The sequence below is a fragment of the Passer montanus genome, unplaced genomic scaffold (genome assembly GCF_014805655.1).
Source record: "Passer montanus isolate IOZ18808 unplaced genomic scaffold, ASM1480565v1 scaffold10, whole genome shotgun sequence".
NCBI lineage: Eukaryota > Metazoa > Chordata > Aves > Passeriformes > Passeridae > Passer > Passer montanus.
The window spans coordinates 20,007,076-20,021,687 of NW_024356505.1; the positions used below are offsets into that span (position 1 = coordinate 20,007,076).

The 14,612-nt window shown below is 38.6% G+C and overlaps 1 protein-coding gene across 4 annotated transcripts in view; it reads right to left on the bottom strand.

Annotated features, from left to right (window-relative positions):
* The window catches only part of PPP1R9A (protein phosphatase 1 regulatory subunit 9A), a 131,525-nt gene that overhangs the window by 14,243 nt on the left and 102,670 nt on the right, over positions 1-14,612 (bottom strand). For 2 of the 4 annotated variants that reach the window (XM_039711930.1, XM_039711922.1), the window contains exons 9-15: positions 12,993-13,222; positions 11,542-11,638; positions 11,239-11,410; positions 6,920-7,077; positions 6,046-6,346; positions 1,867-1,954; positions 1,688-1,765 (exon numbers count right to left, since the gene is read on the bottom strand). In XM_039711930.1, the coding sequence (XP_039567864.1) occupies positions 1,688-1,765; positions 1,867-1,954; positions 6,046-6,346; positions 6,920-7,077; positions 11,239-11,410; positions 11,542-11,638; positions 12,993-13,222 (1,124 nt within the window). The remainder of the gene's footprint in view (positions 1-1,687; positions 1,766-1,866; positions 1,955-6,045; positions 6,347-6,919; positions 7,078-11,238; positions 11,411-11,541; positions 11,639-12,992; positions 13,223-14,612) is intronic. The other 2 variants (XM_039711944.1, XM_039711937.1) reach the window with 1 other exon arrangement.

Genomic DNA, 14,612 nt, shown 5'->3' on the forward strand with positions numbered 1-14,612 from the left:
ATGCCTGTTCAAAAAGTTATGCTGAAACACTTACACTCCAGTTAACAGAGGTTGAGTAAGAATGACAAATGCTCACAAATTTCAACTTTGAAAGCAGTATTAAACTCTGCTTTTAGCAAGTGTAATTGGGATACTGAACTGTATTAAAGAAATATTAAAAAACAACAAGAAAGAACTGATTTATCACATGGACCAACAAACAACTGATCTCTACACTGAGATCTGCTCTGTCTAAGGAAGACACCTGTGAGATCTCACAAACATCTGCAACATCCTGTGTTGGCATAAGGGTCATTCAAGGTCTTACAAACAAGTACACGTCCATTTCCCCCACCCTGTGGGGGTATCTAAATGCTGAATAATGTCTAACACCCTGCTAAGGGCAATAGCTGCCTCACAGCCACATAGAGTGCAGAGCCTTGGCTTTAAGAAAGCTCTCTGTGTCACCAGGGAAAGCCAGCAGTGAGTTTCAGTGACTGCATGTCAGCTGTGAGCAGACGCACTGGGACAGGTTTTCTGACACCAGCAGAGAGGTGCTGACTGCTGCCTAAGATCACCGAAGATCCTGCCAGATATTTGCAGAATACAAATGTACAAATGTATGCTGAGACAGAACACTGCACTTCAGCACAGTGTGCCTGAGGGACTAAGGATGGTTTCTATTGCTTTTCTGATTTTGTGGAGCTGCACAATGTACTTGTCACTGACTCTCCAGATACCAGACTGTCAGTAGAACTGCACAAATGGCTACATACTGATTTTCCACCACAATGTTTTTCTGAACAGCATTCAATCTCTCCTTTCTTCCAACAGCTATCTTTTATCATCTTTTATCATGTAGGTTTTTGTGCACTGTTTTATGTGCAGAGTTTTTGAGTTGCTAGTTTTTGAGTTCTTTCTAGACTTTTGGAACATATTAAGTTTGCTTAGCTCTCCTGACTTTGTCTTTTATACCTGGAACCAGGTATCATGCTGTGATCTTGTCAGACTCATAAGTATGTAAGGAGAGGCCTTCAGTAAAAATCTACACTAGCTTTTGCAGATATTGTGTCCTGTCATTGTCAACATTCATTTATTTATTCAGAATTCTGATGCTGGCGATATTGTCTCATCCGATCTCACAAGGAATTCACAATTCCTTGCCTGAAAGTTGCTGATGTGACATGCAGTCAGCATTTTTCCTATTTTTCAACTTAAGATGTTTATCTTCAGAAAAAAAAAAACAACAATTTTCTAAAAGCATTCCTAGTGTGGGTGTTGCAAAGCTGCAGTGAACAGCTGCTGCTCAACCTCACTTGGAGGGCTTAAAAAAAAAAGTGGAATTGTGTCAAGGTTTCTGGTTCATGGACATTATTAACTGACTGGGTGCATCTTGAAGGGCTGCTCTGAAAATCTATTTCTGCAAATCCCATTAGTGGATGCAACAGCAGCACTTGGATTTGATGATTCTTGAGAGTCACTGCCAGCTTGAGAAATGTTATGATTCTATGACATTATAAACCTCCAAGTATCTTTAGATTATATGTCAGTCTTTTGTGACTCAAGGAATCTAGGTTTAGGTTATCTCAAAGCTTAACACTTATTTATGAAGTCAGTGGGGCTGTTAATAGTCCATCTGCTAGGATGATTAGGTTTTTCCAGTGTTTCTGGCACACAATTTCTCACATCCCCAGTCTCTCAGCCATACCTACTGCCACAGGCCACCCTAATAGCTTCTTTCTCCTTCCGCTTCTTGCCCTTGCTTGAACTCCTTCTCAAGGGAGCCCTATAAGAATATTAGAAAACATCAGGAAACATCTTAGAAATTTTACTTTCAATCGTTTTAATGAAGAAGAAAATGTATGTTAAATTAAAAAAAAAGCTTACCCAAGATCTGCAAGTTTTCTCTTTAGTTTTTCTGTATGCCCTATAGTAGGGCTAGCTGTTCTTGCTGCCTGAGCGCTTGTGGCACCATCTAGGATACATTTGTACATGGAAGAATGTACATTATTAATTTTAATTGGTACTTTCCATCCAGAATACTTTGTGTATCTTTTCATAATTAGATACCCATACATGTACTTTTGTGTGAGTACACAATTTAATTAGGGGAATTCTCATATTTAGGAAGATGGTGTGAACAGGAATAAAATAAATAATGTCAGAATTCAAAAATACATAAAAACTTTAATTAAAGAAAACCAAAAGTCAATATTGATTCAGTTTTAATGACTATGTAATCAACTGAACAACAGAAAGTATTTATAGGCAAACATTCCAGTGAATCAATTTTTAAAGTCAGCAGTAGTTTGCTTACATTTATTTTTACAGAATTCATTTGGTATGTATGCTTTACTTCCAAAATTACTCCTAAAATTCTTTTTTTTTAAATTTTGGAGCCCAGGGTACCTTTTATGATGGACATGCTATGAAATAGTTAATCAGTTTAGCCCAAACATCTTTGTTAAACTGAACATGTAACCTAAAATTTAACAATTCTGAATTAAAAAACAAACAACAACCCCCTCCCCCCACCAAAACCTAAATGTAGCTTAGTCAATAAATTTGCCTTGAGGCACCTATCAATTTTTGATCTCTTCTACCAATGCTATTAAATCCTAAAGAGGAAACAGGCTGCAGTACCTATAAAGCCAAAACAATGAACACGAGTCTGGCAAACATCCTGTGAAATCTATACAGAAACTAAAAGAAAACACACTACTGTGTGTTTAAAAATTCAGACACTGTGACTCTTAAACATAAAGAGTGTTCCCAAATACCCTAGAGGAAGCAAATGAAGGTCAGTCATTCATGTCACTTGTGGTTTGGTGGCTTTTGCAATGTGACCTCAGACACACACAACTTTTAACTGGAAGCCCTGCTGGGTTTGTGGATTTCTCCTACTGTTGTTGACTTAAATTGAACCCTCAAAATAAACCCCAAGCACCACAGCACTATCACAGGACAGTCAACTATGTGTACAGAACTTTGTGTGTTGCTTTTGTAGATGATATCTGCCCAAATTTTCATTTGAACAAAAAAATAATGTGCAATTAATTGGTTAAATCCTCTGAACAGTAGGAAAATGAGCCTTTTGCAATACCCACACTAAAAGCCATACTATTTCCATCAACGCAAGTCCTTATGTTAAAAAAAATAAATTTCAAGAACAACTAACAAGCAAACTCATTCCAAAAAAGAAAACAAAATAAAGTAATACAAAGAATGCCAGAAGCAAGATGAAGTCTCCAAAGAAGAAATCCATTCCTCAAGGAGGTAGAGGAGAACTTTAGGCAATGCACACTCTGCATCAACCCTACACTGTGCACACTTCTTTCCCGTTTCCTCTAACAGTTTCTCATTGACCTTTAGTGCACACTTCTCATTTAACCACTGCCAAAATTGTCACAAGAATTAAAACTGGCAACATTTATTTTCACACTAGCTATTCACAAGCAAGTGGGGCAAGTGGCATTCAGGGCAAGGCGTAGTGGGTTTTTTGAGAAATTTCTTATTGAAAGTCGAGAAATTATGAAGTACAGTGGTTTTGTGTTGGGCAAATAATTAAAGCATTTAGTAGATGGATGTTTTGCTGCTGTAGCAGAAAAAAAAGCCTGGAGAGCTTAGTTGGAATACACAGCAGCTACTTGGAATGGCAAATTTCTGTTCAAGCTCTTATATCCCTACGATCCCCCTCCCACACAGCTGGGGCCAGCCAGGGCCCTTTAAATAATGATGACTTGCTGAGGAAAATATTTGTGCTGGCTATGGGACACAGTGGAGCACGGATAGGCTGGGTCCCAAAACCAGCTGCAGTGGCAGTGTGGATTGAACCTACAGCGTCTTGCATGCAGGAATTACTCAATGCTTGCACATGGCAGCCACCAAGCACCAGAGGCACAGGTGCCCTGCCTGGGCAGGACAGAATTTGGCACCCTGGTCAGATGCGTCTTCCCCGGCCCCTTGAAGTTCTTTAGAGAAGGTAAGGGAAAGTGGTTTCTCAGAATAAATCACACAGAAGCTGTTTAATCCATCACCTCCAGGTGAAAGCTGCAGTAATGTGTGGCTGATGGATGTGGAAGACACTAGAGCCCAGTCCCCTGCCCACGGGCACACAGCACTTGCAGCAGCCTCGTGTCAGTGAGCACTGCCCACTGCTGTCACCTCGCTGCCTCCTTATCAAAGGATGCTGCTGTTGCACAAACCAGGCAGAACTGAAGAAAATACACTCATCACACGTACATGAAAAAGCTGTGGTTCTAAGCTCATCATTTTGCAATGAAACTAATCTCATGCCACTTCCGCCCTTCCCACAACACTGCAGGATCTTGTAAAGAAAAGAAGAAAACACAAATGTGAGCTTGCTAATGCTCACTTGTGCTATTGAGAGACTAACCCATGGCCATGTGTGTGTCCACAGAGGTGCTCTCTTTTCATCTCTAAAAAACCCCACCTGAACACATAAAACAAATGCAATGTCTTTTTTTATTTTCTGAGCTGTGAGTTTAACAGCCAAATTAACAATCATTTAAAATAGCATTGCTGCAACACTTGTTGCCAAATAACTTGTTTCTTTTTTTATTAGGACTTACTAAATATGATTTTTTCTACTTGAAATTATATTTCTCTGGTTAATTCTAATGTATTACTCAGCAGAACCTGGACACACCAAAAAGCACTGGTTGTTTACTTAACAGTCACAATGAGGAAAGCATGACAGCAATATTTAGACAGAGATTGTTTTTCAAACCTAAAATGGAAAGTGTGACACAGTGGGTGGAATGCAATGCCCTATTCCTTGCACTACAAGGTTAGTTTCCACTAATTTTTTATCAAGGTATTTTTCATACATCAGTTGGAAGTGAAGGATTTAGAACTTCCCTGACAAACCAATCACACATTCAAGCTGAGTTTCTAAAGGCACAATCTTATGTTCACACCCTTATTTTTACTTGCAAAACTCAAATATTGAATCTAACTTGGAATCCTTAACAATTTAACCTAGTTACAACTAGCAATTTCAGAACTCATGTAAAAATTTTTGCAATATATTAACCTTTCCTAAATTCAGTAAAGTTTCATAATGCTGTCTTTCATAAACCTGTGTGAAAGTTCTGTATAAAGATGAAGAAGAAACGGTTTAAATCAGTAGCAAGTCACGGACACACAAACATAAATCTTCAAAAAATTGATCTTTTCAGTCACTTCAAGCAAGTCAAAGTCTGTCATAAACCTCTCTAGACCTAGTCCTGCAGACCTCACTTATGAACAATTTTTTATGTATTTTAACTTATGTGATAGTTTCAGAATGCAAGGTGCATTGCTAAGAATGCTGAAGTAGTGTCAAATGTTAATTCTGACTTTGAAATGCATCTAAAAAGGACAGCTCAGTGTTTTGCAACATATCATATTGTTAATTCTTATAATAAACTGCCATCTGAGACATACACCTGATCAACATATGATTGTATCCTGTTTTATCCATCTAGCCTTTCAAGAGTCTGAATCAAATTAGCAACAATGAGGACAACCTCAACAAGAAATTACTTTATTTTTTTCTGTAAATGAGCAATCTCCACTAACCTGTCATTAAACCTAGACTTTGCTTCCTCTCAGCAATTAAAAGCTGCAATCTGCTGTTCTTGCTTTACACTCCTTTCCGCACCCTCCAAAAAAACCATCTAGCAGTGCCAAAATCACATTATTTGAGAAAGTACACTGTGTTAAGCATGTTTCTAATATGGAGGTGACCCAAGGTCAAATAATGTTTTTTTTTTAAAAAACCACAATACAATGTTTTCTTAAGTGCAATTTCCCTGGGTTTTTTTTCAGTGAGTTCCAAGAAAGCCTGAAGAAAAGAAAGTAAGCAGTTCCCTATCCCATTTTCAAACTTTGTCCTTTTCTTATACCATATACAAGTTTTTGACTTCCAGGTAGGCAAAAGAAATTACAAGACGATGACCTTCTAGTTGCTAAGGTACCACTGCACAACAAAAGGTAATAAAGTAGATAGCTGTTAAGTGATCAAAATGATGCATCAATTTATTGTAAAAGAAACAGTAATACCTTTATCCTGTAAAATATTCCTGCCAGCTGGGTGGTGCAAAGGAGATGCTTCAGAGCTGTGCCCAGATTTTGAAGGAGAGGAAAGTGGAGTGTCTCCCCGAGCATATGGGGAAAGGACACCTCCTTTGTGGTGCTGTTCTTCTTCTTGGTTTTCAGTTAGGTTGTCAAGTGAGATTGCTGCACTGCTAGCCACGGGGGAGAGGGAGGAAGCACCAGAATCTGATGCTGGTGAGGATGCTCTCATGCATAAGGGCAGTGGTGATTTTGAAATGTGCATGGGACTACTGTAACTGTGTGATGGCTGTTGATATAAGAGATTATAAAGCAGGTTATACCACTTAGTAAGCAAACAGAGCAAGATTTACTTTGAACATGCAATTCTTTTATTCATTATTTAGCTTTCTATTTGTATGAAATGCTGTAGCAGTTCAAGGCATTACCCTTTGATGTTGTTTATTGGTACAACACAGTGTTGTTTATTGGTATCTGCTTTCAGATGAAGTCAGAATAGGACAAAACAATGAGCAAATATTGTATCAATTGTAGTAACAAAATAACAAATAGAAAAATGCACAATTCAAGCTCCTTTCACCTTCTGCATAAATGAAAAGACCCACTCTGCATTATAAAGCACATGTAAATCAAAAAGACCAGGATTCCAGTTAAAACACAACAGAACCAAAACAACAGGTGTGCCGACTCAAAAGGAGACTGGACTTGCACATCACTCAAGTACACTCACAGCAGACCGGCCACAGAGGAATAAATACTGCCTGTGCTACAACAAAAGGATAAAGACAGAGGATGAAATGACTTACAGGGGCAATCTAGCACTCCACAGGAAGCTGGAAAGAGAGGGTAGAGCCCTTCTCACCTTTCGCTCCAGGCTGTCCTCCCCATCAGTTGAACTGATGCTGTCATACAGCCGCGTTCTGGACGGCCTCTGCCGCTTGTTCTTCACCGAGAGCTGAGCTCGAGTCTTCAGTGCCTTGGAGTCCAGCCTCTCTGTTTCTGGAACTGCTTCATTGAAATCTGTGTGGAAACATGATTTGAAACTGTTTAACAGAAGCATCTTTCATTACTTTTTCCTAAGAAAAGGAATTGTACAAACAATTGCAAGCACATGCACTTTGCACAGAATCATAGAATAATTTCGGTTAGAAAAGACACATTTTACTTGCACCTGTACCTTTGTAACTCCCATAGTACCCCCAGAAAAAGTTATTTGCATAAACAAGTTTATCTGTACAGATTCATTACGGGCATAGCAAAGAACCAACTGCAGATATTTAAGAATTCAATGAAGCATTCTCACTGTTAAACAGATGACCACACAAATTCAGCTGTACCAGCCCTGAAAGTAGATCTTCTTAGACTCTCTCAGAAGGAGCTGCATGTGCTTGACCCACAAAGAGTTCTCCACCAGGGCATAAACTTCATTGTGTGTTACATGAAAACCGGAGAAGTATTTAATATAAAAAATGAACAATGACCATCTTACTTGCCTGTCTTCAAAGACACCTGATTCCTGAATGTCTCGTGAGCAGAGTATACTGAACACTTCATATATGACTTACCTCTATAGCTAAAACTAACATAGTTGTACTTGTTTTAGCTATCAACCATGCACTCAAATGAAATCTGAGTATTGCAACAGATTTAACATTTTACAAAGCTGCAGTGACTAAGACTAGAAATATTTTAAAAGGTGCTTTTGTATTTTGTACTGCAAAAAGAATAGATTCTTACACTTTAACAATTTATTTTCAACCCTCACAGTAAAAACCAAACCATAATCCATTAGATTCATTTACTTGCCTGTATACTGCATTCAGAATACACTAATAAATTAAAATCTGGTCTTACAGATATTTTTGCTTTTCTTCTATGTATAACTTCACATAATACTCCAGAATAATTAGCATTATCTGACTTGCAATGATGCTTCTGCCCTAAGTACTCCACAGGAAACTACACACGGTCATAACTTGAACTGCTTGTATTTTTTCTTTCAGGTGTACAGACTTCTACATCCCTTTGTCTCCCTGCTGGAATTATGGAAACTATAAACACAGGCTTGCAAATGGGGTATTTACAGACGTGCTCATATGGGCCTTCTTAAAGCAGTCTGGGCCTGGAGCTTCCTACTTCCTCCACCCCATCTTGCCCTGCTTTGCTGCAGTGGAACTGGGCTGCTGTCAGATGGTCTCTGCCCCAGGCACACGTGCTGCCACCCCCAGTCCCAGCTCCCTCTTCTGCAGAGATGCTGGCCCTCACAGCTCCCAGCACAAACCCACAACCTCACATGATGCTGCAGTAATCTCCCAACCCACTGGGGTGTCTGGAGAATCTCTCACATAAAAGCCATAATAGGTCTTATTTCACTCTCAGAGTCAATGTAACGAGACTTTCTTTCACCAGACATTCAACCACTTGACTCCAACGTTCATCCATCTGAACTATTTCAGTACCACAGGGAAGCAGGAAAGAGCTCGCCTGTACTCCCACTGGTTTTCCATTAGATAGGCTAACAGAATTTAAAATCTCCTTCTGTGAACTGACGCATCCCTGGGTATCCAAAGGCACCCAGAAAGCAGAAACACAAAGTGGCTAAACGGGAACTTGCACAGAGATGTCAAAGTCTGAGACTGTCAGAGCTGGCCTCAGCACTGAGCTGTTCAGGTTTCAAACCACTGGCTCCTGCCAGTAAACAGCTTGATTGTCTACTGCAGACACAGCTCACCATCCCTTAACCAGAAGGGTACAATGCACTGCTGGGCTCTCAGAATAAACCATATATTTGTAAAGGAAATGCAATCCAAAGTCTAGTATTCCCTGGGAAAGCAAAGGAAGAATTATGTGGGCCATGCTAGTTTTGATTTTCTCTTTTTGACTTCCACTGATGTTACTGGCAGCCCCTTAAGCTCAGTGTGAGGTTATGTTACAGCCTGAGGAGTTGTGCAGTCTTGGCAGGATGCTGAACACGGCCAGAGCACTGGAGCGTCAGGAACAGTTATACTCAAATGCTTGCAACCATCAGGCTGCATCCACTGCTCCTTCCCAAGTCCCCAACCATGCAAGAATATAATAAACACCTCAGATCACACTGAAAAAAACCATCCTTGATACAATTTTAATTAAAATATTGTATTTTTACATACCCTATTTTTTGATGGAAAACAGACCTGCAAACCTCTGGAGAAAATTCTGGGATGTGGCTGTCTACATGCAGTCTACCCCAGGAACCCAATGCAGAGGCTTGATCAAGAAGCATGTGTTATACTGGCCAAACATGAGCCACAAAAGAGACTGGAGCACCTGTGTGAATGTCACAAAGGCAGTGTGCACAACCCACAGCACCAGAGAGACTCTACTCACCTCCAGCTGTCCATCGTGGACAACTCCCCTGCCCTTCATAGCTCCTCTGCAAACACACATGGGTTGATGGCAAGTTCTTTTCTTAAAAGGTTCAAACAAGAGCGATACAGAGATGTAGGCTCTTTGCAGAGAAAGTGTCACTACTTTAGAGTCTGATACAAACCTCAGAAACTGACACAGAATTTACTGGAAAAGGTATATGGAAGTCAAAGAGTGCTGCAGTATATTTAAAGACATACTTATTTTCAAAAATGAAGTTTTTTTCCTCTTGTTAAAATGACAAATGCAGCCCGGAATCTAAGGTCTAACTATGCAGCTTCTGCTTCCAAAAAATCATTGCCGATTACCAATTTTTCCTAGCAAATAATCTGTGTTTGTATTCATGTGGTTAAACTTGGGTGTTTAAATTCAGAGATCATCTAGTCTAACATTCAGAAATAATTAACACTGGTAACATTTCTCCAGGAAAACATTTTCAATGTGAAAAAGGGCAGCACTTTGAAAATTTTCATGCAAATGCACAGATACATAATAAAAACCATAATTTTGAAGCACTGACATGCAGATTTTTAATACTATATTAAGAACTTTCAACTTTATAGAATGAATTGTACAATTTTTCCTTTTTTTACACATAGAAATTCCTGGATTTGAGCTCTTGAGCCATAGAAGTGTGTTGACATTGTTACATTAGTACATGTAAGCATCATTTTTCTGAGTCAAGTGAAGAAAACATAATTTCTTCTCCTGAAAGGGGAGAAACTACTGAAAGGATTTATGTTAACAACACTGCTAAGTATTAAATGTTTTATAACACTTACTGAGTCTCTATGGCAGAAACACAAAATTTCTTGTCATCCTTGGTGCTTTTTTGAACTTCAGAGGTTTCACTAAAATTAACACTTGACAGAAAACAACAGGTCTGTGAAGACTTATACAAACCAACTGCTGAAGGTCTGCATATCATCTAATACCATTTCAGCAGGACTAGCTCTTTGTTATACACATAACTTGTTAAAAATGTAATTCATATTGATTTGTTTTTAAGGCAATATTGTTGGGGTCCACACATGAAACGACTGCTAAAATATTGATTTTAATAAAACACCTCTGTGCCTGCTAGAAATTAATTTATTTCATAATGCATTGCTTTTTTTATTTTTCAACAGAGAAATAAATAATATTACAGTTTCTAGGCATCCTGGGCTTCATGAAAAGCAGGGTGCCCCCTCAAAGAGGTGATTCTGCCCCTCTGCTCTCATGAGACCCCACCTCGAATGCTGCATTCAGCTCTGGGACTCCCAGCCTAAGAAGGACATGGAACTGTTGGACCAAGTCCAGAGGAAGACCATGATGTTGACAAGGGGACTGGAGCACCTCCCCATGGAGACAGGCTGAGAAGGTTGGGGCTCTTCAGCCTGGAAAAGAGAAGGTTGTGCAGAAACCTCATAGCAACCTTCCAGCATCTGAAGGGGCACACAGGGAAGGCAGTGAGGAACTCTTTGTCAGGAGCTGTAGTGACAAGCAGGAATGGTTCACACTGAAAGAAGGGACATTCAGGTTAGATATGTGGAAGGAGTTCTTTACTGTGAGGGTGGTGAGGCACTGGAACAGGTTGTCCAGAGAAGCTGTGGCTGCCCCATCCATGGAAGTGTTCAAGGTCAGGTTGGAGGCAGCTTTGAGCCACTTGGTCTAGTGAAAGGCATGCCTGTCCATGGCAGGGGGGCTGGAAATAAATGATCTTTAAGGTACTTCCTACCCAAACTATTCTATGATTCTGTGATTCATAGGAGATATGCTTTGGTTCAAACAAACCTTGACTTAAGCCATCCAGGCAGGTCACTTGCTTAGTATCTAGATTTTCCACTGGATCTCCTCTAGAAACTTCTCCAAAAGATGTCTGCCTTTCAAAAATGTTGTTGTTATTGTTAACCTGGCTTCCATTTTGCTTCATTAGCCTGAAAACTTCTGCTTCCAAGTCTTGTATCTGAAAGAAATACAGCACAGTATTACCCACAATATTCATCCCAATGCACCCTCCACATTAGAGATGCTGTTTTTCCAGAATATCACACAGAATTGTCTCATTCTTCATGTATAAGAGTAAATGCTACTCACACGAGCCTGTAAGCCTTGAACCTCTACAAGGTGTGCTTTCTCCAAATCTTCTATTTTCTTTCGTTCAGCTTCCTGGCGTTTGATGAAGTCAAGTTCTCTTAGGGGAAAAAAAAAAGATGTATTTGCTGTCATCAAAGCAATCAGAGTGAAAAAAAAATGTTTTGCTACTCATCGGAAAAATCTGTCCTTACCAAATAATTTATCACTTTCTCAGTAAGAACTACGAAACTGCAATCAGGACAAAACCCTAAGCAATTAGTCTAAGTGAATATGCTAGGCGATAATATAAAAATGGCAAGAGCAACTTATCTGGAAAAGAAAAAAACAATCTCAGTTCTTACTAATAATCAAAACAGTTAAACTGGTTTATTTTCCTAATCTGTGTTAAAAACAAAACCAACATCGCTTAGTTTATGCTGCTCTATGTTGTAGGACATAGAGTCCCTATTTTGCTAGGGTATGACTGTGCTCCTTCACAGAACAGACAACCTGTAAGGTTGCAGGTACAAACTGAATTTTCTAAAGGAAATATGTCATGTCAGTTAAGGAGTCTGAGGTATTTAAAAACAACTGACTAGATCTTTTACTAATATAAAGCAGAATGTCAATGGAAAGCTATCCAGACTCATTCTAGTGACTTGTCCAATCTCTATTTATTTTGAATATAAAACAAATTTGTAATAGAAAGCACACAGGATACAAACTAGTTTTGGAACAGTCACGGAATCCCAACATAGTAATGATATTTTGATAATCTAACCCCCTTTTTAATGGGATATTCATTTCTGCAATCCAAATTATCACTTGACATTGCTGTGTGTCTTTGAGTTTTCCTCTTTAAATAAGTGTATTTCAGCAGAAAATGAAAAAAGCTGCTGCTGCTGATGCAAATAAAAAGTAATTTGGGGAATGGAAGCTGTTATAGAAATGTAAGATGTTTTTATTCTTGCTAGCCACCAGGGAGAGGGGACCACATGAAACAGAGGGGGCCGGGAAATCATCAGTTAGCTCAACTCAGCTCAAACATTCTTGGCATCTACAAGAAGAAGAAAAATAAAATGTAAAATGTAACAAAACAATATTCTTTTTGATGTTACATTAGTACACAGCAGGAATGAATCCAGCTGATACAATACTCATATAAATTGCTGCAAACTTTGCTAATCAAATGCTTTACTGTGATTACTCTTAGTTGTTTGCAATTACATCAAGCTGTCTCCTAACTCTGAAACATTACAGACTAGATCTTTATTTAGGTACAGTATGACTACAACTTGAATACTAGCACTTTTCCATAACAGAAAGAGTCCATGTTTTTAATAAATAAAAAAGTGGAAAATAGTGTTTACTTTACAGGTGTTTAACAGTGGGTTTCATATTTAAAAATATATCACATACATGTTTTCTAACTGGCCACTAAGTCATTTGCTGAGCTTGGTGTAGCTGCTTACTTTTGCTGAAAATCCTTGATTAATTTCTTTGCCTTGTTATATTTCTTCTCCAGAGCCTGATACTGGCTTTGCGTCTCCTTGAGGTGCTCATTCACTGTGTGACACAGGGTTTGTGCCTCAATCCAATAACTCTCTAATTTCATCATCCTTTCCTTATTCTCCTCAATGTTCTGCTGGAGTTGGGTCTTCTCCAATTCCCACCTCACCTTCTCATTCTCAGCAGCCTGCAGCTGAACAAAGGAGTAGAGAAGCAGTCCATAAAAAGCTGCAAAGTGCAGACTAATAGTTCAAGATTAATTCCAACAACACAAATAGAGAGGATCAGTAAATCAGTAACTGCAATAGCAATATGCTAGGAGTGGGAAGAGTGTTCCAGGACAAAGAAAACAGGCTGATACACGTATTATTCTTTCTCATAGAACCAAGCAAGATTTTGCTCAGTGTTCCAGTGCAGCCTCTATGCTTCCCTGGGTTATACTAACCTATTTGACTGGCTGACATTTAAAAATGTCAATAGTGGAGTACCCAGACAAACTGCAGGGTTAATCAGCCAGCACATGGGATGCATTTTGCTTTGTGCATGTGACTCAGGTGCTATAAAGCATTTACACACTTTCAGAAAATTATGACATTTCTTATTTTAGGACGGGGGAATTGGATTACCAGATTTTTTGTTTTGTTTTACTGTTCTCATTTGGTAACTGAAGCTACCTGCAGGTTTCAGTGTTTGGTGCTGGATTAGGGTAGGGTTATACAGCGTCTTGTGGGATTTAGCTCCTATAATTTAGTAAACAAAAAATGCCTGAACATCCCTGTTTATTTATCAAGAGTGCTTAATTTGCTCTAGGCAGTTCTGCTAGCATTATGGATGATACACACCAAAAAAATTAATTTGTTTGCAGTTTTATTAGTAATATATCTAAATTAGTCACATTTTCTTCAGCTCTATTGTAAATATGAGGTAAAAAGCTCCAACACTAAAAGGCACATTAACCCTCATTTTGCAAATGGATTTGCACAGAGGAATGTTTACACCCACACACTGATGCCATCAAGTCAATGGGCCTTGGCAGAAACCCAAGGGATCAACTGTGTGGTACCAATTGCTAGATTGGAACTGGAAAGCAAAGGAAGAAAATATTTTTGACTTTCTGGACTGAAACAGGACAACAGAAATCGTCCTTACAGAAAAAAGTTGTACTCTGAAATTTTTTTTAACAGTAACTTATGCAGATTTGATAAACACTATGCAAAATACAAAATAATAGTGAGTGCAAATGCTGCTGGAAACAAATAATAATCTAAAATATTTTCCTGAAGTACGATTTTCTCTTTTTCTTATTTTTACTTCCTTTATAATATACTCATAGAGAAGGATGTCATTATAAAACCTATTATTGCTGAACAACTGAATAATGAGTTAGGCTCCCATAAAGGTTACCCTAGTAAAAAAAACCCAATTCTTTTTTATTGCTATAGCAAATTTAATTTATTAGCTAACAACTGATTGTGAGATAATGTTTTCTTTTAAACTGATCCTATTTTTCCTTCCTGGAATATCTTTTAAAGAAAACTGAAACAATATGAAACAACAATTTTTCTTCTGTATATAAAAATAAT